At 44.7% G+C, this 26,251-nt stretch overlaps 1 protein-coding gene across 11 annotated transcripts; it reads left to right on the top strand.

Annotated features, from left to right (window-relative positions):
* The first annotated feature begins 1,571 nt into the window (after positions 1-1,571).
* On the top strand, positions 1,572-24,401 carry LOC100831848 (protein PHOTOPERIOD-INDEPENDENT EARLY FLOWERING 1). Of its 11 annotated transcripts, none has more exons than XR_002964033.1 (23): positions 1,572-1,774; positions 1,880-1,972; positions 4,668-4,792; positions 5,037-5,117; positions 5,249-5,356; positions 5,499-5,579; positions 5,695-5,783; positions 5,901-6,124; positions 6,214-6,263; positions 7,951-8,086; positions 8,174-8,257; positions 8,364-8,485; positions 8,600-8,638; positions 10,577-10,612; positions 10,727-10,795; positions 16,274-16,336; positions 16,412-19,565; positions 19,727-19,791; positions 19,869-19,942; positions 20,184-20,928; positions 21,495-21,961; positions 22,127-23,119; positions 23,462-24,401. XR_002964033.1 is itself a non-coding variant. In XM_024460148.1 (22 exons), exons 3-22 carry the CDS (start codon positions 4,733-4,735, stop codon positions 22,545-22,547), a joined length of 6,159 nt encoding a protein of 2,052 aa, XP_024315916.1. In that variant the 5' UTR covers positions 1,572-1,774; positions 1,880-1,972; positions 4,668-4,732; the 3' UTR covers positions 22,548-23,378. The 11 variants fall into 11 exon arrangements, 6 of the variants coding, with proteins under 6 accessions (XP_024315916.1, XP_014754777.1, XP_014754776.1 ...); XR_002964037.1 differs by lacking the exon at positions 23,462-24,401 and having other exon boundaries at positions 22,127-22,762; positions 22,885-23,386; XR_002964036.1 differs by lacking the exon at positions 23,462-24,401 and having other exon boundaries at positions 22,127-22,762; positions 22,882-23,386.
* Positions 24,402-26,251: the final 1,850 nt, after the last annotated feature.

The following is a 26,251-nucleotide window of genomic DNA, read 5'->3' as shown; positions in this document are numbered from 1 at the left end:
TTTGGGTTCTCACTGAGTTGACTTATCCTTGGTGCTACAATTACGATCGCCGTGAAAGGTTGGGCACAATCATATCACTCATCCTCCTCGCCACCGAGTCTAGGACAGCCGCCGCCGACTCCGTCTAGGCTAGCATCGTCCACTCCTTCTCCTGAACACGAAAGGGCGGCATGGCGTGGCGGAGCCCGACCAGATTCTCTGCTAGTCGTATGCGCCTCATCTTCGATGGCCCAATTGTTCTTGCTGCGGATGGACCGGCAGACAGGGAGGATGGATTATGCTGGTTGTTCACGATGAGGCCGGCGTCGCAACTGACGCTCTCACCGCCGCCTTGCTCTGACTCTGTCACATCTAGAGCAAGAGATTGGGGATAGAGAATAGATTGGGAAGAAATTAGGGATCAATAATATAGAGGAAGCTGAGGAGGTTGGGTAGACAAATGGATGTGCACAAATTGCCAAGTACTCATACATGTGTCCGTTTTGTCGTCAAAATCCTTAGTCCGGTAGATTTGAGTTAAGTGAAAATTACTCCTATATGTGTAGCAAAGTGATGCAAACCTTTTCGATCGTGTCTAGAAAATCCTACTCCCTCCGTCCAACAAAAGATGTCTCAAGTTTGTTAAAATTTGGATGTATTTAGACATAACTTAGTGTATATATACATTCAAATTTAGTAAAAGTTAAGACATCCTTTGTTGGACGGAGGAATACTAAAAAAGTGTGGTTTTCTGAAAACTAATCATAAAAATATGCATTGTCGCACATATTCTTCTCAGCCGGTGGAAGAACAAATGTATCCATGTGCAACTAGGTATGCAAGCAACTCATGTATATAGCAAACAAAAGTACTCCCTCCGACCCTAAATTGTTGTCGAAAGGACACAAACGCAAAATTCGTAAGATCGGACACACCCAACATGCGGTGAGCGCATCTCTATAGCCCCACACCGTCCTATAACGCACCACCGCATCAGGGAAATAACCATAATACCTTTATTCTTGATGGCATCGCACCTCCGTCGTAGCATTGCCGAGGATGATCACAAGACTCATATAGTATTACTAAACACTTCTGGATCGTTTAGTAGGACCCGAAGTTCCTCCCACCTCGCGGTGACAAGATGGCAAGAAGAAGCTAGGGGAACCGGTGAATCCTAATGATGACGACCGATCACTCTATAACCCAAAACCCTAGTTTCTATCTAGGGTACGTTTTGGATATGATAATTAATAATTATGCTTTTGAGAGAGATTATGGAGAACTTGGTATTTTGGCAAACTGGAACTCTCGATTTTTTTTAAGCGAAACTGGAACTCTCGCCTTTTTTTTTTTAGAATCGAAACTGGAACTCTCATTTGTTTTTTGAGCGAAAAACTGGAACTCTCATGGTACGTATACCTGGGCTTGGTTTCATGCAAAACTCAAGGCCAGTTCGGTAACTGGACAGAGCTGGGCCGAACGCTCTAAATCCGTGGATCCAATTTCGCGGAGCGCCTCGGCCCGCAAGCCATTTTGGCGTTGCCGCATATTGCTGGTTCCTCTTTTCCGGATCAGAGAGTTCGGGAAAATTACGGGGTGGATGCCACCGCCTTTCCCGACTGGACCGAAACGGTGCGCCCCCTCCCCCCGCTCGAATCATCCACCGCGGCGACCTAGAGCCGCCATCCCGCCGCCGCCCTCCTCTCTCGGCACCTCCCGGCGACGCCGCCCTCCTTCTCCTCCTCCCCTCGGCAACTCTCGACGCCTTTGCAACCCGCAGCCCGAAGCCAAGGTGAGTTCGCCAATCCCCAGTGCAAATTTCGTGTGATTCTGTACTGTTGTCGCCACTCATCTGTTGTGTGTGCTTTTCTTGTCATATGCCATGAAATTTGTTCAGCCCGGGAGGCCTCCTGATCTCTCCGTCGCTGCAGCTTTCGGACCTTCTGACCACGACAACGGGCGACCCCGGCAAGCCCCGCCGTTTCTGGAGGTACACGTCTCTTGCTCCTCTCCGGTCTCCACTCTCCTCCCTTACCTTTCTCAGCAGCAGCAGCAGCTCCTCCGCGTGTAGATCTGCAGCAGCTCCTCCGCATTTACGGCTGCTGCCCCTAGCTGCTCCTCCCGCCCCCCTCTGGGCAGCAGCTCCTCATGTACAGCTGGTGCTGCTGCTCCTCCTCCTATCCACCTGCAGCATCTCCTTCTCAAGTACGACAGTAGCAGCAGCTCCTCCTCCCGTCCCCTCTGTACAGCAGCAGCACCTCCTCATGCAATGCCTGCTGCTCCTCCAATCCCCATATATACAGCAGTATCCCCCGTCCGTGCCCCTCCTCCTCTCCCTACCTATTTCGAGCATGCGTTAATTGGGGCCGTTGGTTTGGGGAAAAATCTGAGCTATAGTTTGAGCTTTGTTGGTTTTGTGGATTATTTCTGATCAATTTATTTGCATTATTTGCTTATATTTCGTATTTATGAATATTTATAGATAGATGACAATGATAAGACCCGACAAATGCTAATAGTGCTAGCCGCAGGGGTGGTTGCTGTTATGTGTGCCTATATGGCCATGATAGTTAGAACCGCTCGAATTAGGAACCATCGAGTTCCAATCAGCCGTGGGGTCTGATGCTTAAGAGAGACATGGGTAGGATGTCAAACCTACGTTTTATTTACCATAACAGTGACACAGACTGCCACGACCAGCTTAGGATGAATAGGCCCCCCTTTTTTAGCTCGTAGAACTTGTTCCACGCTAGAAATTTGTTGCGGAACAGCCTTCATTCCAGTAACACTGTAACAACAAACACATTGTGCGTTACTTCACTATAAAATGACCAATTTAACACACTAGATCTTGAGATCTGAAAGCCACATTCCATGAGCGTTGGGTTTACTAGGTTAACTTTGACGATGTGCGCTCCACTACAACAGTAAAACGCTAAAGAGAATGAGTGCATTTCAAATTTCAACACGGAAAACAAACAATCTCCAGTGACAAATCAATGGCCCTAGCAGGAAAGCAGTGGTCCTAGAGCACACAATTCATACAGTTGAGGGAAAGGTCTTACACGCAAGTCACAACTTTCTGCTAGGGCTCATCTCGTCGAGGAATGGATGGGGAATGTGGCGGGGCTTTGCTAGTTGTAGGCTCCGGTTTCTACTGTCACCACGGTGCCGGAGGCGGGGAGGCGGCTTTGAGGAGGACAGGACTAGGGCACTTGGGTTGGGGACACTTCTTCCTTTGGTGGCCTCGACGCCTCTGGAGCTATAACTCGATGGGTTGTGAAAGGACGGAAATGACCCTGGGTTGGTGTGCTAGGTGGGTTCCAAGCATGGGGGCTGTTTCGAGACACCTCCAGAGCTAAAACTCGATGGGTTGTGAAAGGACGGAAACGACCCTAGGTTAGCTCCTGAGGCGTCGAGGCTACCAAGGGAAGAAGTGTCCCCAACCCCCGTCCCCTAGTACAGCCCCCCTCGATCTTGCCGCCTCCAGCGCCCGTCGTCCCATTCCTAGCCGTCACTGCCCCTCCTTGCTGCAGCACTCGGCTCAGTGCCAAGGCGAGCGAGCTGCCGACGAGGGCCGACGTTGATGGGCAATCAGAGTGAGTAGCCCCTAGGGCCTATGGCTGCCCTTGGCGATGGTAGAACGCGGAGCCTGCGACTAGCCAAGCCCCGTCCCATTCCCCATTCATTCCTCGATGGGACGAACCCTATCGGAAAGCTGCGACTTGCCTGTAAGACTGCTCCCTCAATTGTATGGATTGTGTGCTCTAGGACTATTGCCTTTCTGCATGGGCCATTGATTTGTAATGGGGATTATTTTTTCCCATTGTGAAGAAGCATACTCACTCTGTTTAGTGTTTGACTGCTGTAATGAAGCGCACATTGTCAGAGTTAACCTAGTAAACCCAACGCTCTGCCCTAGTTTGCGTTTTGCGTGGGCGGCTGCCTCACGGGATGAGGCTTTCATATCTCGAGATCTAGTGTGTTAAATTTTTCATTTTTAGTGAAGTAACGCGGCATGTGTTTGTTATTACATTTGGTGTCCTCACAGTTTGTTTAAGCTTGAAGCATGGTCTATTTGTTCACATGTTGGTAGGAGGTTGAAATGGCAATGTGATTATGGCTTGTAGTTTTAGTTGTAGTTGAAATACATAATCAAGTTGTGAATAAAACCTGAACGGATAGTCGGATAGTGTGATTTTATGGTTTGTGAATGAAGTGAAGTGTGGAACAAATGTTAGATATGAACAATTTGAATATGACTCCAGGACGTCCATTGGATTATTCAGTAGCTGGAATATAGTTTGGCAGAAGTAGGCTCTACAAGCTTTTATCCAATCGAATAGTCGTAGGTTGAAGTGAGACTAGTTTTCGTTGTGATTCATTGTGGCAGCATACTGCTCTGACATTGGTGTACTACTATAAACTTTTCAGCCTTTCACTTCTACATGGGGGTGTGGTTTGGTTTGGTCCCAACTGATCCTACCCACTAGAAAGAGGGGTTAGCTGGGGAGGTTGAAAGTTCTAGGACTTTGATTTGTAGGATGAAATGCTCATTTATGTGCTCAGATGCCTTGGGGACCCACTTTCACCATCTGTGGTCACTTTGCCTTGCATGCGTTTGTGAAAATAGAAAGACCTTTTGCCTCATATACTAATTCTATGATGTCATGTGTAATGCACAGTCGGTATGCCATTTTTCTGCATATGCCCCAAGATATGAGACACTCGGCTTCAACGGATTGAAAAGATGGCATCAAAAGGTCCCCGGTCGAAGCTAGATCATGAGACAAGAGCTAGACGCAAGAAGGTCAGCTTGCAGCGTTGACATCTCATTTACCAGCTGTGCTCTACTGCTGTATATTTCTTTTTGCATTCCTCATTTTTTTACTTGGCATTTCATACTTAAATGATGCTAACTTTGATGTTGGCATACCTCATTCTTTAAGTTCTCTGTTACTACATTTTAATCTGTATGTTAGGTATGCCATCCATTGCCATTCATCACTTTGGTTTTTAGTGCATTGACTTAAGCCTTTTCCCTATCTTTTCAGGCTCTTGAAGCTCCAAGGGAGCCTCGGAAGCCAAAAGCTCACTGGGACCATGTTCTTGGGGAAATGGTTTGGCTGGCAAAGGTTAGTTGGTATTAATACAATTGAAAACTTGCAATCCTTGTTCTCATGGAGCAAAGTTGCAGGATGATATTGTGAAACTACAATGATTCTAATTCTATTGTCTTACCTTCCTTAATTTAAACATCATGCAGGAGTTTGAGTCTGAGAGAAAATGGAAGTTGTCCATGGCTAAAAAGATTGCTCAAAGGGCCAACATGGGTATAGTTGACCAAGCAACAAAGGATGAGAAAAAACAGAAGGTTTGCATTATCTATGATATAAATAAGTTATATTTTCATATTTTTCTTTGATTGCTTCAAAAACAAAGGATGCCTTTATTTGCAGTATCCAGATAGTGATTCCACAGGCTTCTATCTTAGTTTAACGATCCTTGTATTACAGGAGGGGGAACATCGCCTGAGAAAAGTCGCCCTAAATATTTCTAAGGACGTGAAGAAGTTCTGGACCAAAATAGAGAAGTTGGCATGTTCATTTTATTTTTAGTTTTGTTTTTGTTTTTGTGGTTCATTGCACTGCTTTAGTATATAACAAGTTTCTCAACTAATTGGAACCATACCATTTTATGCCGGAAATGTAGGTTCTCTATAAGAATCAACTAGAAGTTGAGGAAAGGAAGAAGAAGGCCCTCGATAAGCAGCTTGATTTCCTTTTAGGTCAGACTGAAAGGTACCACCATCTGTTCTTGGTCGATTTTGCTGTGTCTTCCAAACTTTAGCATTTTTATTTTAGGTCATTGGCCCTGACTGCATGCTAACTTTCTGTCATTGGCTGTGAACTTTCCAGATATTCTACAATGTTGGCTGAAAACCTCGTGGATGTTCCACATCTGCAAACACAAGAAAATGGACCGCTGCAGACAAATGTACCATCCCAGGAGGAAGTAGCAGAACCTTCGCAGATGAATCAACCATCGCAGGAGAAAGTTGCAGAACCTCTGCAGACAAATCAACTATCCCATGAGGAAGTAACCGAAGAGAACACAAATGAGCCAATGCCTGACGATCTAGGTGTGCAGCTTTATGAAAGACTACATGCTTCAGAAATCTTATCCAGTTGATTGTCCTTTTCTTTAGGTTTTAACACTTTTTAGTTACAGATAAAATGGAAACTGATGATGATTACAATAGCTCCTTGAACGAAGAACTGGTAAGCTATAAATTTTAATTACCCTGATCTCGTTTCCTTTTTCCATTCCATAGGAATACAACTTCTGTGAATCCTATGGATCTTAGTACCAACTACCAAGTGTTATATTTGTGAATAAGTAGAACATTTCGTTTGTATTGCCAATTTACGATTTATTTTATTACATGTTTCATGTCAGTATGTGTTGAACGAATTGCTGCTTGGCAGTTAGTTCTGCCAATTAACTGCTGTTCAAAAACCTTATAGTGTAGTGATACAAGGACTATCTTCTTTCCTTTCTGTGCCTCAGTGGTGGAACCAGAATCACCAGATTTGTGACGATCAACCGGATGGTGAGCTAGTATCCCACAGGTTTCATAAGCTCATGTATGGGAGGACAACTTTGAAGTTGCCCCCCTCGTAGGCTATCCTCACCTGAGCCCAACCATGAACACACTAACATCGGTGCTCACCCAGATGACAGATAAATAATTCAACATGAACCTAAGTTGGTCACAGCAAAGTTGGATCTTGGGAGGGAGGAAGTTGCATACACAGGGTGGACTGTTACATGCCACCAAACCATTCCTGCAGTTCTGCCTGGCAGTCAAGAGCCTAGTTTAAAAAACCGGACCGGTGAGGCTCTCGGTTTAGGTTTACCGGTCGAACCGCTGGTTCACCAGTTCGCTGTCCGGTTTTATAAAATATAAAATAATATATTTTTATGCACATATTTAAATTTAGTCTAACTTAAGTACCGAAAAGTAGTAGGCTTCTATCGAAGGACACACACAAAAAAAAACAAAATGCACCGACTCTGTTGAAGCAATCAATCAAGATTGAAATTGAATATGTATGTACTGTACTGCTTAGTTGAAGCAATCAATGAGTCCCCGCTGTGCATGCGATCTGGAAAAATAAAAAAGCAATACACGATCGGAGCTTGGGGCCTTGTGCCCATAGCTGATCACATCGCTCGGCAGCCAGGCAGGTGATCGGTCCTGGCAGTGGCAGGCGACGTTGTTGTGCATGGGAGCTTTAGTACCAGTGTAAAACCTCGGCTAGCTAAGGAAAGTACAAAGCTCTACGATCCTATATAAAGGCAGCTGGTGGCTTCACTTTCATCGACGGTAAGCTCTATGCCCTTTTGGCTCATGCGAAACACATATAGTATTAGTAAAAAAATAAAATTAGAGCACATGACATCAGCCGGGCGGTTTGATCAAAACCGTCCAGTTTGGCGGTTTAAACGAAAACTGGCCGGTTCGGCCGGTTTTTCTGGTTTGGATGCACGAACAAGCCTGTGCGCTTAACAGACCGGAGAGGTCTCCGGTTCCGGTTTTTTCCGGTTCAACCGGCGGTCCTGTCCAGTTTTTAAAACTAGGGTTAAGAGGTGCGCTGCTATGCTTGTGGTGTGCATCGTCCCGCCGCCCAATGGCTGCTCAAGAGGATACACTTTGGTGTGGGAAGCTGCAATGGGCTATCGGGTCTGACAATCTAGTGAGAATGGAGAGGATATGGGTGGGCTAAAATTAGTCAAGTTGTGAACTCGAAATTGTAATGCGTCTACTCTACCTATTCACTACATTTGTGATTGTTTACTTTGGTGTGCATCTGTACATCCATTAGTAGAGTTGGCTCTGCGTCTACTGGTAATCTTCATTTTTCTGTAATATATGAATCACTCTCGTATGTGTTGGTGCTACAGGAAGATGATGAGCACACAATTGATGAGGATGAAGCTCAAATCACGAAGGCTGAGCGCAATGAAGAATTAGCTGCTTTGCAGGCAGAAGCTGATCTATCACTGGATGATATTCTCAAATTGTATACCAAAACTAAAGGTGATCTCCAAAAGCAGTTCTCCTTACCTGCCTTGACATAGTGACAATCCTTTTCTCTACTTGACACTAAGTCGGTAAATTGGTCAGCTCAAGCAGTCTCAGTTAGCAGGGAGAGCAGTCCAGCTAGCAAAGATACTTTCATTAACTCAGATTTGAAGAATTTGATTAAAGGTGAGATTTTTCATTTTTCAGATACCTTAATGCCATTAGGAAACTGAAATACTGCAGACTCATTGATGACTTTTTGTAAGTATGTGGCCCTTTTGTTGTTTATCAGATCCTTCAAACCAAGCTAATGGCTGTAATCATGAATCTGGTGGTACTTCAAGTGATGAAGGCAATTATTCTGAGGAATTTGATGATAGCTACTCTTACACTGAGTTTGTGAAGAAGAATCATGTACACTTGTTTTCCTTATGCCTTTTGGATGTGCACTGTGTGTGAGAGAGCGGGGGTTACCAAGCTTTCGGATGATCTCTAATTCGCTACCGGTCCTTTTTTGTAACTTTTCAGGGCAAAGGTAATGGCAGTATCCCCTCTGTTGGTGAGCAGGTACATTTCAATAACCTGTTTACTGCTGTAGAATTCCTCTCCTTTATCCGATGTTCTTTAATTTGTAAAAAATCTACATTTCCTCCCTCGCCTGTTGCCTGAGTCTAATATCCACCCAAAACTCTAATAAGTTCAGAATATCCATTAGTTTTGTAAAATGTCTACTTTTTGTCCCTCGCCTGTTTCCTGAGTCTGGTTTTCACCCTGAACTCTAATACAATCTAGAATACACCCCTGACTCCCAAAGCCAGGCAAATCCTGTCACTAGGCTGGTTTAGCGAGCAATTTCAGGTGATGTGGCATACTAGTAATTTTGCGTGCACAAATTTGATGCTGAAACTCGTCGCACTAAAAGTGGTTGTGGATTCATCCAAGAGCATGATTATGAGATTCAGATTCGCCAGTGATTTTGAAGAGGAGGTTGCTAGGTCATTGGAACGGTGCGGTGGCCTGCACCAATTTCTTGCCCCGATGAGCTGCACTGCCCCCTTACTTTCACGAATTTGAGATTCACTCCAATTTTGCATTGTCCACCTACCATCCACTGAATTTAGGCAACCTTTAACTTGCTCACCCTCTGCCATGCCTCCCATCCTCGTGCAGTCAGCTCTCGTCAGTGTTTCACAGCAGTGCTTGAGCAGGTTGACGCGGTTAGCGAAGTGGGTGAGGTAGATACGCCAGGTCTGCAGGTTAAGCATATCCTTCGATGCAGAGCAATCGTAAAGATGAGCTCGAGCAGGCCCTTACTCTACCACTGGGGCTGCACAAGAGGAAGGCAAATGTCATCCCATTGAATTGCATGCGCGAGCCAACTCAACCAAAAGTCCAAACTGATGGAAAGAGACCAGGCAATTTATTTCAACACTCACCCTACGTCTTTGCCCTTTGGCCTATTGTGACATTTGTTTGGGGAGCCGCAATTTTCTTTTAATACTGTGTTGGTCAGGATTTGAACTCGAGATTTCCCGCTCTGAAACCGTATTGAATTGCATGCGCTAGCCAACTCAACCATATGTCTTTGCCCTTTGGCCTATTGTGACGTTTGTTTGGGGAGCCGCAATTTTTTTTTATTGCGTTGTCCAGGATTTGAACCCGAGAGCTCTTATACCATACTGAATTGCGTGCGCTAGCCAACTCAACCAAAAGTCCAAACTGATAGAAATACATGTTCAAATCCCAATGGAGGATGAGGTGGTCATTTGCATGCGGGGTTCTATTGCCTACTGGAGGATGAGGTGGCAGCCATGTCTTGCAAATCTGTCCATCCAACTAGTTTAGGATAATGTTTGTCTTGTTTTGAGAGTTGAGGGTTATCTTTTAAACGGTATATGAGTTGAAGGTAAAAACTAGATCAAGTAGAAGATGAGCGACAAACAATTAATCTGATGATGAGACTACTTTTCAGCGACAAAATATTGAAAACCCCAATGGTGGTAGGCATAAGCAATTATTGTGAGACTTCCCAGAGTAGGAAGCAGGAAGGGGGCGACTTAACAAAATGTTGACTGTCCCAATGGTAACAATCAATGACAACTTTCTGTTAAACCCTTTTCACTTCAGTTGAGCAACTAGCATGCTCAATCAAGATTTTTGCGTGTGTGGATGGACCATGCTTGTCCCTGTCAATTGAATAATCTAAGTGCTCAGTCTCCTCCTACATCTTAAAAGAACAAAGGCACATGACATATGAACTGAACTGGAGTAGTAACTGCAAGCGTTCTCAGGTTGAATGTTCTTTGAAAATGGTTGACGTTGATGTTGATTGAAGTGCTCAAAATAATTCCAGTGATTATTATGTGCATGTTTTGGCATGTTCTGCTTTGGTTTTTCAACACCATACCTGAGACAAACAATCTGTTTTTCTTCTTCTGAAGTACTATCTGGGGAATCTATAGCAATACGGATACACTCTTAACTCATATCATCCACAATTTTCAGGAGGACAAAGATTATGTTGCTACTGACGAAGGAAAGGTAACATGCCGGTCTTCATCTGTTTTCCTCACCACTTTCTTGTTTCCTGCATATTTATGTGTGTTTTTCTGTGTCTATTTGAGAATTTTCTTATTCGCTGCGTCTTTGTGCTAGGATGATGAAGCAACTTTATCTGAAGAGGAAGAGCTGGCAAAGGAAGACAGCCCTGATCCTCCGGATGAGGTGATTTCACACATCAATCAGTAATGCTATTGAACTATTCACATTGTCATGTTGAGCTCCTGCAGTTACAGATTCTGTTGAATACATGGATGAACCTACCAGTAAAAACTACGCTTGCCATAAAACTACGCTTGCCATTGATTCACTATCAATGTATATAGCGTGTTCCAAAAAAGAGGTTACTTAATGTGACTACTTAAGATTAGCAGGGTTTTTTTCAGGGAAAGATTAGCAGTTATTCATCACTCCCTCTGTCCCTGTTTTTCATAGATGTTCTAGGTTTGTCCTAAGTTGAACTTCTTAAAGTCTGACCAAGCTTGTAGGAAAAATCTACGACATATACAACTATAAATTAGTTTTGTTAAATCCGCCATGATATATATCTTCATATTATACTTATTTGTTATTTATAGTTTTTACCTGGTTAAGCTTTCTGATGGGCATTCTGTTAGTAACGCATCTGAAGAGCAAATTGTGAAAGTCTGATTCTGGCAACCTGCTATCTAAATTTAGGTCATGCAAAAACTTGTTTTAGGATGGATATAGGGCCAAGGTGCTCCCACGTGGCCACACGTTTTGAGAGGGTTTTGTTATTGGTGGACAAATTCTAATATGTCTTGGTTAACTATTAGTTTTTTTCTTGTGCGTGGAAAATGTCCCTGCAAGTTTGGGAGAAAAGGCCACACACTGTGACCTGCTCATATCTCATATTTATACAGCCACTAAGGGCCTGATTACATGCTGTACTAAAGGCACTATTGGCCTGATTACATGCTGCGCTAATATATGCTGTACTTAATGCACTAACTATAGGGGGAAAACAACTATGTGCATTCTGCAACTGTTTGCCTAACACTCCCCCGCAGTCGCAACGGGAGATTCTCGGACATTGAGACTGGACCAAAAATCCAAGAACAATGAAGAGGGCGTCGCAGGTCCAGGGAGAGTTGGCGGATTCAGCTAGACTCCGCTACTGCATTAGCGACGGCACGGTACTCCGCCTCAGCACTGGAACGGGAGACAGTGTGTTGGCGCTTAGAGGACCAAGACACCAATTTTTCCCCGAGGAAGACACAGTAGCCAGAGGTGGAGCGACGTGTGTCCGGGCAACCAGCCCAGTCAGCGTTGGTGTAGGCGGTCAAGGTGTCCGCAGCAGATGGAGCAAGCTGGAGACCATGATGTAGAGTACCCTTGATGTAGCGGAGGACACGCTTGACCAGCGCAAGATATTGTTCTCGCCGGTCATGCATGTGTAAGCAGATCTGCTGCACAGTGTAGGTGATGTCCGGCCGCGTCAAGGTGAGGTACTGTAGAGCTCCGGCGAGGCTGCGATACGCCCTCGGGTCGGCGACGGGGGAACCAGCGGTGGAGCCTAGTTTCGGAGAGGTGTCGACAGGAGTGGGCGACGATTTGCAGGAGGACATACCAGCACGTTCCAGGATCTCGGCAGCGTACTTGGCCTGGGAGAGGAACATCCCGCCCGAGTCGCGGGTGACCGCCCGAGTCACGGCGAACTCAGAGTTGAGGGCAGTGATGACGCGCTCGAGGAGGAGTGGTGAAGACGCCGTGAGGATGATGTCGTCGACGTACAGCAGCAGATATGCTGTTCCCATGGTGCCGTGGAGGACGAAGAGTGACGTGTCGGACTTGGAGCAGGTGAAGCCGATGGTCGCAATGTGGGAGGCGAAGCGCTGGTACCAAGCCCGGGGTGCCTGCTTCAAACCGTACAAGGAACGGTTCAGGCGGCAAACGTGGTCGGGGCGGGAGTCGTCGATGAACCCAGTAGGTTGCCAGCAGTAGACAACTTCATTGAGTGTGCCATGGAGGAACGCGTTCTTGACATCAAGCTGCTGGACGTGCCAGTTGAGGGAGTGCGCGATGGAGAGGATGACACGAATGGTTGCCGACTTGACAACCGGGCTGAAGGTCTCGTCGAAGTCAACACCATGTTCCTGAGAGAAACCGCGGAGCACCCAACGCGCTTTGTAGCGATCAAGGGTGCTGTCTGGCCGCAGCTTGTGACGGAAGATCCACTTGCCGGAGACGATTGTTCGCATTGGGCGGAAGGCGCACCAGATCCCAAGTGTTGTTGGTGATGAGCGCTTGGTACTCGGCCGTCATAGCGTCAAGCCAGTTTGGGTCTTTGAGAGCACCCCGAACAGACTTTTAGGACAGACGAGTGCGACCCAAGGGCGACGGCGTGGAACATGAGGCGGTCAGGCGGTGGGATCTTCTTGCGGCACGCCGCCTTGTCAGAGGTCCAGCATAGGCTGGAGGAAGGCCCCAGCCGGAGGTGTTGGGGCAGGCCGCACCAGTACTGGAGCTGGGGCGGTTGGAGCTGGAAGGTGTGATCCAGCAGGTTTATGCACGGCCGGGGTGATCTGCACTGCTGGGGCAGTAATGGGCGTGCTGTCCTGTAAGAAATCATAGGAAGACAAAGAAACAGTTTCTGTTTTGGCAAACGGGTAGTTAGTCTCATCAAACACCACATGTCGCGAGATGATGATGCGACCAGTGGCGATGTCCATGCATTGATAACCCATGTGGTTGGAAGAATAACCTAGAAACACGCATGGGGCAGAACGGGGAGCAAGTTTATGTGTCATGATGGAGGCTAAGTTAGGATAACAAAGACAACCAAAGACGCGTAAGTGAGAGTAATTCGGAGTTATATGAAAGAGAGCAATGAAAGGACATGGTGCCATGATGGTTTTGGTGGGGAGGCGATTCAAGAGATAGGTGGCTGCATGAAGAGCTTCGACCCAGAACCTAGGTGGCATGCAAGCTTGGAATAAGAGGGTGCGGGCTATGTCATTTACAGTGCGAAAACGTTCAGCTTTACCATTTTGTGGCGAAGTGTAGGGGCAGGAAAACCAAAGGTGTATGCCATGCGTGGAAGCAAAGGTGTGGAGATGACGGTTGTCGAACTCTTGTCCATTGTCACTGTATGGCCTGTAGAGGAAGTACAAACTGAGTGGAGACATAAGCATGAAAGGAAGATAATATGCTGAAAGTTTCAGATTTGAGGCGTAAAGGAAAAGTCCAAAGATAATGTGTAAATCATCAAGTATAACAAGAAAATACTTATAACCATAAATACTTGGAATAGGGGACGTCCAAAGATCACAGTGGACAAGTTCAAATGGACTAGAAGTACGACTAGATGAATTAGCAAACGGCAACCGTACATGACGACCGAGTTGGCATGCATGGCATAAACTAGGATCTGTTATTTTTGTTTGACTTGGAAAAATAGAAGACGACGTCAGGCGCCGAAATGCATCATGACCAGGATGGCCGAGACGACGGTGCCACAAGGTGGAGTCATCGGTGGCGGCAAGGAGGGTGTGAGGTGCAGCCATGAAAGGGTACAAGTCCCCGGTGCTACTGCATCTGATGATCTCTCTCTTGGTAAGAAGGTCCTTCATGGAGAAACCAAGAGGGTCAAACTCGACAGAAACATTATTATCAATAGTGAACTAACGAACATAAACTAATTTTTTTGAGAAATAAGTCCATTTTACCCCCCTGAACTTATCGCAAAGTCCAAAAAACACCCTGAACTCTGAAACCGGGTATTTAACCACCCTGAACTGTCAAAACCATGCACCCGACCCCCCTCTGCCTGTTTGAGGCTGTTTTGCTGTGTTGAAGGTGGTTTTGACCCATTTGACCCAGCATCTTCCTCTCCTTCCTCTTCTCTCTCCTGAGCCACCCTCCCCTTCTCTCACGCGCGCCCCCCTCTGCGCCTCCGTCTCGCGTGCCGCTTTGCTCCTCCTCTGGCGCCGCCACACGAGGAAGATCTGCCACGAGCCGCTGGAGGCGGCACCGGCCTGGAGGCGGGTCTTGACGACATCGATCAGGAGCAGCCCGTGTAGGTGAAGGCCCTCGCCGTGGCGCCCGCGCAGGCCCTGATGGCCGCGGACGCGAGCGGGGTTGGCACCTGCTCCTCCGCCTGTGCGGAGCTGCAGGGATGTAGAGCGAGGAGGAGAAGACGGCGGCGTGGGAGGAGGAGCGAGGTCCGGTCTGTGAAAAGGGAGGGGAAGTCCTGGAAGTAGCCGCCAGAGGAAGGGAGCACATGGTCAGCTTGGACGACGGCATCTCCGCGGGCCGCCGGTGCCGTCGCCGCCCGCGTGCTAAGAGCAAGAGAGGAGTGAGGCTCGGGGAGGGGATACATGGACGACTTGTGCCAGCGTGGCAGTCGACGGGTCAAACCCACCTTGAACACAGCAAAACAGCCAGATACATGGCAGAGGGGGCTTGGGTGACCGGTTTTGGAAGTTCAGGGGGCTAAAATGCCTGGTTTTAGAGTTCAGGGTGTTTTTTGGACTTTGCGATAAGTTCAGGGGGATAAAATGGACTTATTTCAATTTTTGACGATACGAGGAGCAACTAAGACATTGTTCAAATGAAGAGGACGATTAGAAAAATGTGAAGGAAGAGACGTGTGGCCGGTTGTGGTGACGGGAAGAGAGGAACCATCGCCCACAATGACATGCCGAAATTTAGGATGGGGAGAAAGGGAGTTAAGTATACCAGCATCGGCAGACATGTGCCATCCAATCAGTGCACGGTGGCTGAATGTTCATGGTGTTGAAGTGGTTGATGAGAGCCGATGAGTCCCGAGATGGAGCGGTGGGTGGGCTGGGCGGAGGAGCGCCGTAGCCATCCGCCATGTCGGGGGTAGAAAGCAGGCTGGTATGTCGGTGATTGGGGCATTGCCATGTATCCGTGCGATTGAGGACGAGGGAAGCCGGGGTGTGGACCAAGGATGCTAGGGGTGTCGCGCCCCTGCATTGGCCACATGTGGATGGCGGCGGTCCAAGGGTTGTAGAAGTTGGCCTGGAAATTGCCGCCGGCAAGCGTGGTGGTGCAGTGGCGGCGGAGATAGTGCAGAGGGAAGGGACAGGAGGGGAGATGCGGAAGGGGATCGATTTCAGTCTGATACCATGGAAGTTTGGGAGAAAAGGCCACACACTGTGACCTGCTCATATCTCATATTTATACAGCCACTAAGGGCCTGATTACATGCTGTACTAAAGGCACTAATGGCCTGATTACATGCTGCACTAAGAGCACTAATGCCCTGAATATATGCTGTACTTAATGCATTTACTATAGGGGGGAAAACAACTATGTGCATTCTGCAACTGGTTGCCTAACAGTCCCTACTCCCTAGATATGATAAAAGACTGAACTTATTTCTTGCTTGTGAAGAGAGAGAATTGATTGAGGCCCTCACCACTGACAGTAAACAATGATTTTTCATTAATTGAATCTTATTTACAGACCTAGCATAAAATTTTAAATCCATATGTAGGTATTAGCCTGTTTTAGTTTGTATTTAAGACTCTTTTATGATTTGAGATTTCAGTTTTAGAACTATTGCATACCCTTTTTATTGTCATTAATGACATACTAGCTTCACCCATGCATATTTCCTAACTCTTGATCATTGGTCTTGTTTTGTATATGCAGATAAAGTTACTGCAGAAAGAGAGCGAGATCCCACTAGAGGAACTTCTAGCGAGGTACCAAATGGTATGGATATTTCATATTTGCTTTCTCCAATTGCACTTTACTGTGGTTCATCTGTAATGCCTTTTTTGTATTTAGGATGGCTATGCAGATGATGTAACTACAGAATTGGAGAATTCACCCACTCATTCTAATGAAGACGTTAATACTGACATGTCTTTGGATGGTCGATCTGCGGACATTTTGAAACTGAACAATGACACCCTTGAAAATCATGAAATATCAGACATGCTGGAAACAGAGCATGTGAGCGGTGATGCCCTACAACTAGAGATAGTATCAGAGCCTAGCTTACAAGGATGTTCTGTTAAAGAAGATGAGCTGATTGATGCTAAGGTGATGGCCGATGAGGAGACTGGTGACAGTGTAATTGATGATGCTGCTGCTGCTGCAAGATCAGCACAACCAACTGGGAACACCTTCTCAACAACAAGCGTACGGACGAAATTCCCATTCCTCCTCAAACATTCTCTTCGGGAATACCAGCATATTGGGTTGGACTGGTTGGTTGCTATGTATGAAAAGAGGCTGAATGGAATTCTAGCAGATGAAATGGGTTTAGGAAAGACGATAATGACTATCTCCTTGCTGGCACACCTTGCATGTGAGAAGGGGATATGGGGCCCTCATCTTATTGTCGTGCCAACCAGTGTTATGTTAAATTGGGAGACTGAATTTCTGAAGTGGTGTCCTGCCTTTAAAATACTGACATATTTTGGAAGTGCAAAGGAGAGAAAGCAGAAACGTCAGGGTTGGATGAAACCAAATTTTTTCCATGTATGCATCACGACATACAGACTTGTTATTCAGGACTCCAAAGCGTTCAAGCGAAAAAAGTGGAAGTATCTTATTCTTGATGAGGCTCATCTGATAAAGAACTGGAAATCACAAAGATGGCAGACTCTGCTAAATTTTAATTCGAAACGACGTATCCTTTTGACTGGAACTCCTTTGCAAAATGACCTTATGGAACTTTGGTCTCTCATGCATTTTTTGATGCCCCATGTATTCCAGTCTCACCAAGAGTTCAAGGATTGGTTCTGCAATCCAATTTCAGGAATGGTGGAGGGCCAAGACAAGGTAAACAAGGAAGTTATAGATCGGTTGCACAATGTCCTTCGTCCATTTATACTACGCCGATTGAAACGAGATGTTGAGAAACAGTTACCACAGAAGCATGAGCATGTCATTTATTGCCGACTTTTCAGAAGACAAAGGAACTTATATGAAGATTTTATTGCCAACTCAGAGACACAAGCAACACTGACAAGTGGGAATTATTTTGGTATGATTAGTATCATTATGCAACTCAGAAAGGTTTGTAACCACCCAGATCTTTTTGAAGGCCGTCCAATTATCAGCTCATTTGACATGGCAGGAATTAACATGCAGATCAGCTCTTCTGTTTGCATGGTCCTTGATAAGGGGCCATTTTCTCAGGCTGATCTATCTGATATGAACCTTGTATTTACCCAAAATGAATTTAAAATGACTTCTTGGGAGGTGGATGAGATTGCTGCTGCCTTTTCTCCCGGCATCATTTCTAGGGGTTCTGGTGCAGAGTTCTCCTACTCTAACATGGGTGGTAAGAGAAGTATCGGGACAAATGTTTTTGAAGAAATTCAGAATGCCTTGCAGGAGGAGAGAATGAAAGAAGGCAAAGAAAGAGCAGCTTCAATTGCATGGTGGAATAGGATAAGATGCCAGAAGAGGCCTGTTTATGGCACAAATGTTAGAGAGGTTCTGACCATAAGACACCCTATTTGTGATGTTCTTGAGAAGAAGAGCAATCCTTTGTGCCACATGGATTTTTCCTCGAGTCTTGCAGATCTTGTTCTTTCATCAGTGGAGCACTTCAATAAAATGCTTGGCTTTATCGAATCATTTACTTTTGCAATTCCTGCTGCACGGGCTGCTACTCCTATTTGCTGGTGCAAAAAAAGGAAGTCTCCTGTTCTTCTTGAACCAGCATACAGAGAACTATGCATGAATGAGTTCTCTCCCATTCTCTCTCCTATCAGGCCTGCCATTGTCCGCCGTCAAGTGTACTTTCCTGACAGGCGCTTGATCCAGTTTGACTGTGGGAAGTTGCAGGAGCTTGCTATTTTGCTGAGACGTTTGAAGTCAGAAGGACACAGGGCCTTGATATTTACTCAGATGACTAAGATGCTTGATACTTTGGAGGAGTTCATTAATTTGTATGGGTATACATATTTGAGGTTAGATGGTTCTACCCAGCCAGAAGAGAGGCAGACACTAATGCAGAGGTTTAATACAAACCCAAAGTTTTTTCTTTTCATTTTATCCACTCGTAGTGGTGGTGTGGGAGTCAACCTAGTAGGCGCAGACACTGTTATATTCTATGACAGTGACTGGAACCCTGCAATGGATCAACAAGCCCAAGACAGATGTCACAGGATAGGACAAACTCGGGAAGTTAACATCTATAGACTAATTAGTGAAAGCACTATAGAGGAGAATATTCTCAAGAAAGCAAATCAGAAGCGAGCTCTTGATGATTTAGTGATACAACGTGGTAGTTACAATACAGAATTCTTCAAGAAACTTGACCCTATGGAGTTTTTTTCTGGCCATGCACCTCTTAATGTCAAAGATCAGCAGAAGGATCGCTCTATGCCTTCTGTATCCTCAAATGAAACAGGTCTGGCACTGTCAAACGCAGATGTTGAAGCAGCTATTAGGCAGGCAGAAGATGAAGCTGACTATATGGCTCTGAAAAGGTTGGAGCAGGAAGAGGCTGCTGACAATCAAGAATTCAGTGAGGAGGCTGCTGGAAGACTTGAGGACGATGAGCTTGTAAATGAGGAAGAAGCGAAACGTGACGAGCACAGTAGTGAAGACAATAAACATCAATGTTCTGATGTGGATAAGGACAAAAATGTTGCTTTACCTATGAACCAATTAGATGAAGAGAAGGCTCTTACATTGGCTGCAGGTGATGGAGATATGGATATGCTTGCTGATGTAAAGCAGATGGCTGCTGCAGCTGCAGCAGCAGGACAAGCGAGTTCATCTTTCGAAAATCAGCTCCGGCCAATTGATAGATATGCAATGCGTTTTTTGGAGCTCTGGGATCCTATAATTGACAATGCTGCTGTAAACTATCAGGCGAATGTTGTAGAGGAAGAGTGGGAACTTGAACGCATTGAAAAACTCAAAGAGGATTTAGAAGCAGAAATTGATGAAGACCAGGAACCACTATCTTATGAGAGTAAGTGATTTTATGTTGATGCTGAATGCACTTAGTTTGTGTCTTGTAAATTTTGTTTTTAGGGTCACTGTTTAATTTTTGCAATTTAATTGGAGCTAGGGCTCTCCTTGACACATGTTTCCTTCATTTATTCCCGTGTATTGACACCATTTCTATTGCAGCATGGGATGTTGATTTTGCTACTACAGCATATCGCCAACATGTTGAGGCTCTAGCTAAAAAGCAGGTCAGTTGATAGCTTAATTTTGTGGGTGTGCCGCTTGTGCATAGTCGCTAATGACGTCCATGCTGTAATACTTGCAGTTGTTGGAAGAGCAGGAAAAACAAGCTCGTGAAGCAGCCAAAGAGTTGGAGGAAACGAATGATATAATGAGGTGGTGAGTGTTCAATTATGCTCTCTACATGCCCACAGTTTTACCATAATGTATTGAATTACCTGTTCTATAGTGTTTTGCATGACATTCCTCAGTTATACTCCGTACTTAACTTCTTTTGCCATTCTTTTCTTGCAGAATAGCATAATATACATGCAATTTTTTCCAAATTCTATTGGACATCTGTTTGTTTTTCAGCTGCTTACCACATAAATGACTCCTTCCTTTTGTTATCCTTTCATAGCAGTCACCGCAAAACGTCAAAGAAGAACAAAAGAAAGGCAGGCAAGTTTAAATCCTTAAAAAGGGGACGTTTGTCATCTGAGTCAGAGGCCATGCTTGATGAAACGTCTGTAGATACTATGAGTATTGATGACAATGCACCCTCTCCAGAGCTTATGAGTGATGAATCACCACACCATTATTCTAATAAACGTAAAAAGATGACGTCTGGAAATGAGGAAGTCAACAGCAGTAGCAGAAGCCTGAAGAAGTTTAAGAAAGCCCCTAAATCAAATTGTATTTCAGAGTCCTCATCGCGTAAGCACTTGCTTGAAGGCAAGCGGCTTAAGTTGAAAGACAAAGTTAATGATTCTGATCCCAAATTGATGAGCATTAAGAGTGATGGCCGCATTTCCACCCCCTGCATGCCAGTAAAACGTGTTATGGTAATTAAGCCTGAGAGGTTGAAGAGGAAGGGTCTTATATGGCCTCGAGATTGTGCGTCTGATTCATGGACTACTGAGGAAGATGCTGTTCTTTGTGGAACTGTACATGAGTACGGTCCTGTTTGGGAACTGGCTAGTGAGTTTCTTCATTCCATACCAGGTGGTGCATTTTATAGGGGAAGATATCGTCATCCTGTGCATTGCTGTGAGAGATTCCGAGAATTAATCTGCAAACATGTATTGTGTGCAACTGACAAGTCAAACAGTGAGAAGGAGAAGGCTCCTTCTGGTACTGGGAAGGCTATCTTGAAAGTATCTGAGGTGAGCTGATTTACCATCATCTTGGTAGAGGGGTAATTTTCAACACTAGGATATTCGTCAAATTTGCCTTAGATTTTAGGATTTCTAAGATTTGAAACTATTCCTTATATAAATGGAAGGAGGGAGTAGTTATAGCGAAATATCCTACTGTTTAGTTCATAACTTTTTTTTCCAGAAACCTAACAGGGCATTGAATTTCTCATTTGATTGCTAACCACTGGCCAACTGTCTCACTTCTGACAGGGGAATTCATATATGACCCATAAGCAAATCAGCATAGCTCTGCTAACCAGTAATCCCCTGTTTAATACTCCCTCCATACCATAATTCTTGTCAAATTATGGGACGGATGGAGTATAATTCATAAGCTAGTACACTGTCCCAGGCATGTGTAAATGATTGATAGGCTTGCTACACTATTGGAACAACATAGCTTCATGCACATGTTTCTCTTTTCTTGGTCATAGTTTGACATCATTTTCTCTCCAGGTGTTTGTTGGTTACATTATGTACCTTTCAGCGGCTTGTTAGCCACAAATTGATGATCTATCTATGACTTGTTTCAGGATCAAACTCGGATGTTGCTGAATGTCATCAGTGAAATTCCAAACAATGAGCTGCTTCTCCAGAAACATTTCGTGGCCATACTTTCCTCTGTTTGGAGATCCAAATGTGATCGTGAACCCTGCCGTGTTACAAGTACTTGCTCTAGTGCACCCCATCAGCCTGTTAGATTGAGTGAGAACTGGTCCATGACAAACTGCAGACCAACCTCTAATCTCCTAAAGACAGCCCTTGCAGATACTCAGGCCCAATGTCCAAGAGCGGTAATACCGAGGAACCAGGAATCCCGCCGGAACTATTTGGAATTAGTATTGGATTTCCATACAGACCAACATGTTTATGATACAGACTTTCCATCTGTAGTTAATGTGTCCATTCTAGAACCAGAACCTGTTAAACGTGCTGTTGTGCTGGTGGACCAATCACTGCTGTCTGGACTTTCTCATAGAAATGATGAGAACAGATTCAGGTCAGTGCTGATACAAGTTCTAATGCTTTGTTATTTTAGTGCAGGCTGACCATATTGTCCTAAGTTTTAGAATCACGATGAGCAGTTATACTTTGTATTGTTTGATTTTTATATTCGTTAGCAACCTTCTTGAAAACTATCGTTAATGTCTAATATACTATGCAGGATACCATCCGAAGCTTGTTTTGATGGGGAAGGAGCTCACTGGGCATCATCTGCTTTCCACATTTATGATGCTGTTCATCATAAAGCTGGCCCAAAGTACGTAGGAAAGCACAAAGCAGCTTCAGAACCAGGAAGACCTCCAAAATCCAAAATTCAGAGGACTACTGAACCGCAGGAAGTGCCAACTGCTAGGAATGATTATCTCCGGGCTCCGGATCAACTTTTGAGAAGTGCAGCTGAGTTCCACATTACGCACTCCCTCTCTGACCTTGGCATTAATGATTCTGAATTCACCTACTTCGAAGATCTTCCTCTAAATACTGACACTGAGTTCGCTCCTTGCCAGTATGAGTACGACCTTGCTTCCCTTCCTGTTATAGAGGAGTTGGATCCTCTTTCAGATTTCACAGACATTGGATGAGAACGAATGAGAATATTGGTCTGGATAGCATGCCCTTCTATCAAGAGCACAGAAGATTGTCTCTGCAGGAGCCCAAGGATATCGATCGAGTTGCTCAGCCATGCTTAGATTTTCTTGCAAGCTTGATTATGATTGGCAGGAGCGATGTCGTTGGCTTGGCGAGGCCACTGATCTGATAAGTTTGGAGGATGGTTCTGCACTAATGGAGGCATTGGGTACTCTCTATACATGTATGTATATTGGTAGTCTAGGATCTCAGGATATAGAAAAGAGCCTCCCCCATTTGTGTTGTCGGGAGATCTTGTAACTTAACCACACTTTGAATTTTGTTTAGCAGATGCCAACAGAGAAAGGAAAAGAGGGGGCCCTCGGTGCAACCCAACCGTTGTTCTTGATTTGCTCATTGTAGTCCAGTCATCTTGTGATCTGGCACTGGAAAATTTACAGATATGTTAGCTCCGCAGTGACCGTCTTATCTCAGCCAATCAGTGTCCCACCTGGAGGAACAGAATTCTTATTTGTATCTATCCTGAAGTCTTTAGGGGGGATTTGCTGCCTGAGGTGGATCCTAGGTATGCTTAATTACCTGCTAATTAATCTTCTTTGGTATGCTTTGTAGTACTGTTGGTTAAGATTGTGTGACAAAATTCGGTGATTATAAGAAGAGTTCAGAGTAAACACACTTGCTATGTGTGTACGTGTGGTGAAGGGAGCACCATCTCAGTACTGATGTGCGTCATCTCATTCACATTATTGTGGGAGTTTCATGTGTTGATGGATTTGATATGTAGTAATCTTGTGCGAGTGGTGTCAACCTGGCATACAAAGTTCGATGCCTAGATTGTTTCTTGTATTTGTGTTGATTGTGTATAGGAATGAAACACCCACTGATTGCCAGTTGTTGGCAAGTGCAGTGCAGGTTGGTGACGCAGCTGATCGGTGCCCAGACTGAAATAGATGCATCATTTCTGTCTGATCACAAGAAAAGAGCATGGAGACATCTCACTGGCGTAATCAGGAGTTAAGATGTGAGGTCTCAGGTATGGTTAGTTGTAGCAGATCCAGCAGAAAATTTAGCAGCAGTAGTGAAGACTTGTTGTATTTCTATGTCCTATTCTAAGTGCGGTATGTGCCCAGCCTTGCTTTATCATACGGCGCTTTGAGATTAGAAAATCCATCCCCGATCCCCTTTCTGTCTCTCGTATCTCCTCCCATCTGTGTCTGTGGTTATCTGCCCAAACCTCTTCTCCCGTCTCTCTCTCACTGCCGTTCTCCATCCCTGATTTTCTCATCGATCTCCACCAAGGCTCCGAGCCTAAATCTCGAACCTGCTCACCTCTGACCACTCTCCATAGCCGCCCCCTTACCTTGTTTCACAAAGAAGATGTCGGTGGCTACGTGGTGGCCCTTGACGACGAGTCGGCAGGGACGAAGTCGATGCTGGTGGCGGCGAGCACGAGATTCCAGGAAGATGGCCATCGATAGCTATTACATAGGCGACACTGGGAGACGAGGTTGGGGGGGTTGCACAGTCGTCAACTAGTTCAACCACTTGGTTTCTTGGTTGTGTGTTTGATGATTGCATAATGAACTCTAATTCCATGTTCGATTTTGGCTAGTTGTTGAGCTATCAATCCTAAACTAATGTGCGAGACATGGACTACCAACACTTTTTAAAAACTAGAATTTTCTAGGTTTCAACGATGAAAATTTGGCTATCTGGTTATTGTTAGTCCTATGATGGTTGTAATTTATAAGTAGGCTCGTCTTGTGGTCGACGACAGAGACCCTTGTGATCTTACCATCTACCATCAACAAACTTTTTGCTTAGCGAGTGTAGTAATGTTTACTTTGTGTCTTCGAAATTGTCAAATCTCATGCCTCTATAGTTGTCAAAAGGTTGATGTTTGTCGCTCACAACTAGTAATGTATATCATGGCAACTAGGTAATGGAATCCACGCAATTTGGTGATGAAATTGTGGCAAGCACTAATACTTGAGAAAAACTTGTCTTTTTTGTTTAATGGTAACTAATAAGACATTAGTTGACGTTAGTTACTTGCTCAATAAATATGCGATTATATTCAAGTTAACTTAACGATGGCAACGCCAGCCGCCGTCAGATTTTAGCGGGTGGCAGCAGCATAAAGATAGGAGGCGTGAGGTCGTGCCACGAAGGCTCGGTACATCTTTGCTCCCTGGAATGTACAGTTGACGAGTCATCGTCATCCTGCAATCTATACGCAGTAATCTACGCATACAATAATACTCCCTCCGACCCAAAATAAGTGACATGGGTTTGTGTAGATTCTTATACAAATCCAGATCACTTATTTTGCAAAGGGGCGAGTATTAATTTTATTGGAGGTGTTTAAAAGGAATTTGGGTGCATTGACCAACTATGCATTTGGTGGGAGTGCATACGTATAAGGCAGCGAAGAGCACTAACTATTTTTCCTCATTTCTCTTCTATCTAGAAGTGTTGTGTATCGCCTGCTCCCCTTGCCTCCCCTTTGTCGACGTGTCGGCTGGCTAGAGTGGAAGGGAAGGGAATTATGTGCGTGTATGGAAAAATTTATGCTTATTCCGTCCAACAAAGAATGTCTCAGTTTTGACTAAATTTGAATGCACCAAGTTTGTCAAAATTTGGATGTATCTAGACATGACTTAGTGTATAGATGCATTTAAATTTACTCAAAGTTGAGACATCCTTTGTTGGACAGAGGGAGTACTAACTCAGCATGCACGAAGTCGTTCCATGGTGCTGCTCTCTTTTGATGCTGTCATAAATTGCATGTATGTTAGATGCATGCTTAGTGTTTTTAAAGAAAAGAAACAAAATTATTTTTGGAATTTTAAAATGTCTTATAACTTCAAGCATATATCCAATTCACGATCGGTTTGTATCATTGGATTTATATCGACGAGTGCTTCAAAACTAGATCCCACTCGGATATGTTTCGACAAACTTTTTTTGGCCTCCAAAGTTACCAACGGATAATGCAAAAGTTACCATCCTACTTTGAAAAAAGTTGCAATGTGGTAACTTGTTATTAAAAGGGTGGCAACTTCATAAGTTATGTTCATCAGAAATGACAATTTGTTTGCACTATAGGTGGCAATTTATGTTCATCATGTGTTTATTAGACATGGCAATTTTTGTGTATTAGTGGTGGCAATTAATTTGTGTATATTAGGGGTCAAAATTTGTGTTCATTTGAGGTTGATAATTTATGTGCATTAGGGGTTGCCAATTTGTGTGCACTAGGGATGACAAAAATATAGATTTGTGTTTGTCGTCTTAAATATATATGGTACCTCAATTTGTAGTGGAGGAAATGCGGGGTGTGATGGTGGGTGCTAGATTTTGACAGAAATGTATGGACGTACAATGGTTACCTCTGTTCACTAGGTGTTGGGAATTTGTGTGTATTACAGGTGTCAATTTGTATTCATTACGGGGTGGTCATTTATGTTTATTATTGTTGGCACTTTGTGTTATTTACAAGGTGGCAATTTATGTGCACTGCGAGAGGCAATTTGTTTTCATTAGGGGTGACAATTTGTTGGCATTAAGAGAAACATGGAGATAATGTTTATGTGTAGTCGTTTTGAAGGGATGTGGCACCTTTATTTGAAGTTGAGGAGATCTGGTGGTGCATCTTTATTTCAATTGAGCTGGCGTCGTCGCACGTTGTGCCTAT

The sequence above is a fragment of the Brachypodium distachyon genome, chromosome 2, assembly GCF_000005505.3.
Source record: "Brachypodium distachyon strain Bd21 chromosome 2, Brachypodium_distachyon_v3.0, whole genome shotgun sequence".
Taxonomy (NCBI): domain Eukaryota; kingdom Viridiplantae; phylum Streptophyta; class Magnoliopsida; order Poales; family Poaceae; genus Brachypodium; species Brachypodium distachyon.
The sequence above is the reverse complement of the archived record's forward strand: the minus strand, read 5'-3'. Positions and strand labels throughout refer to the sequence as shown.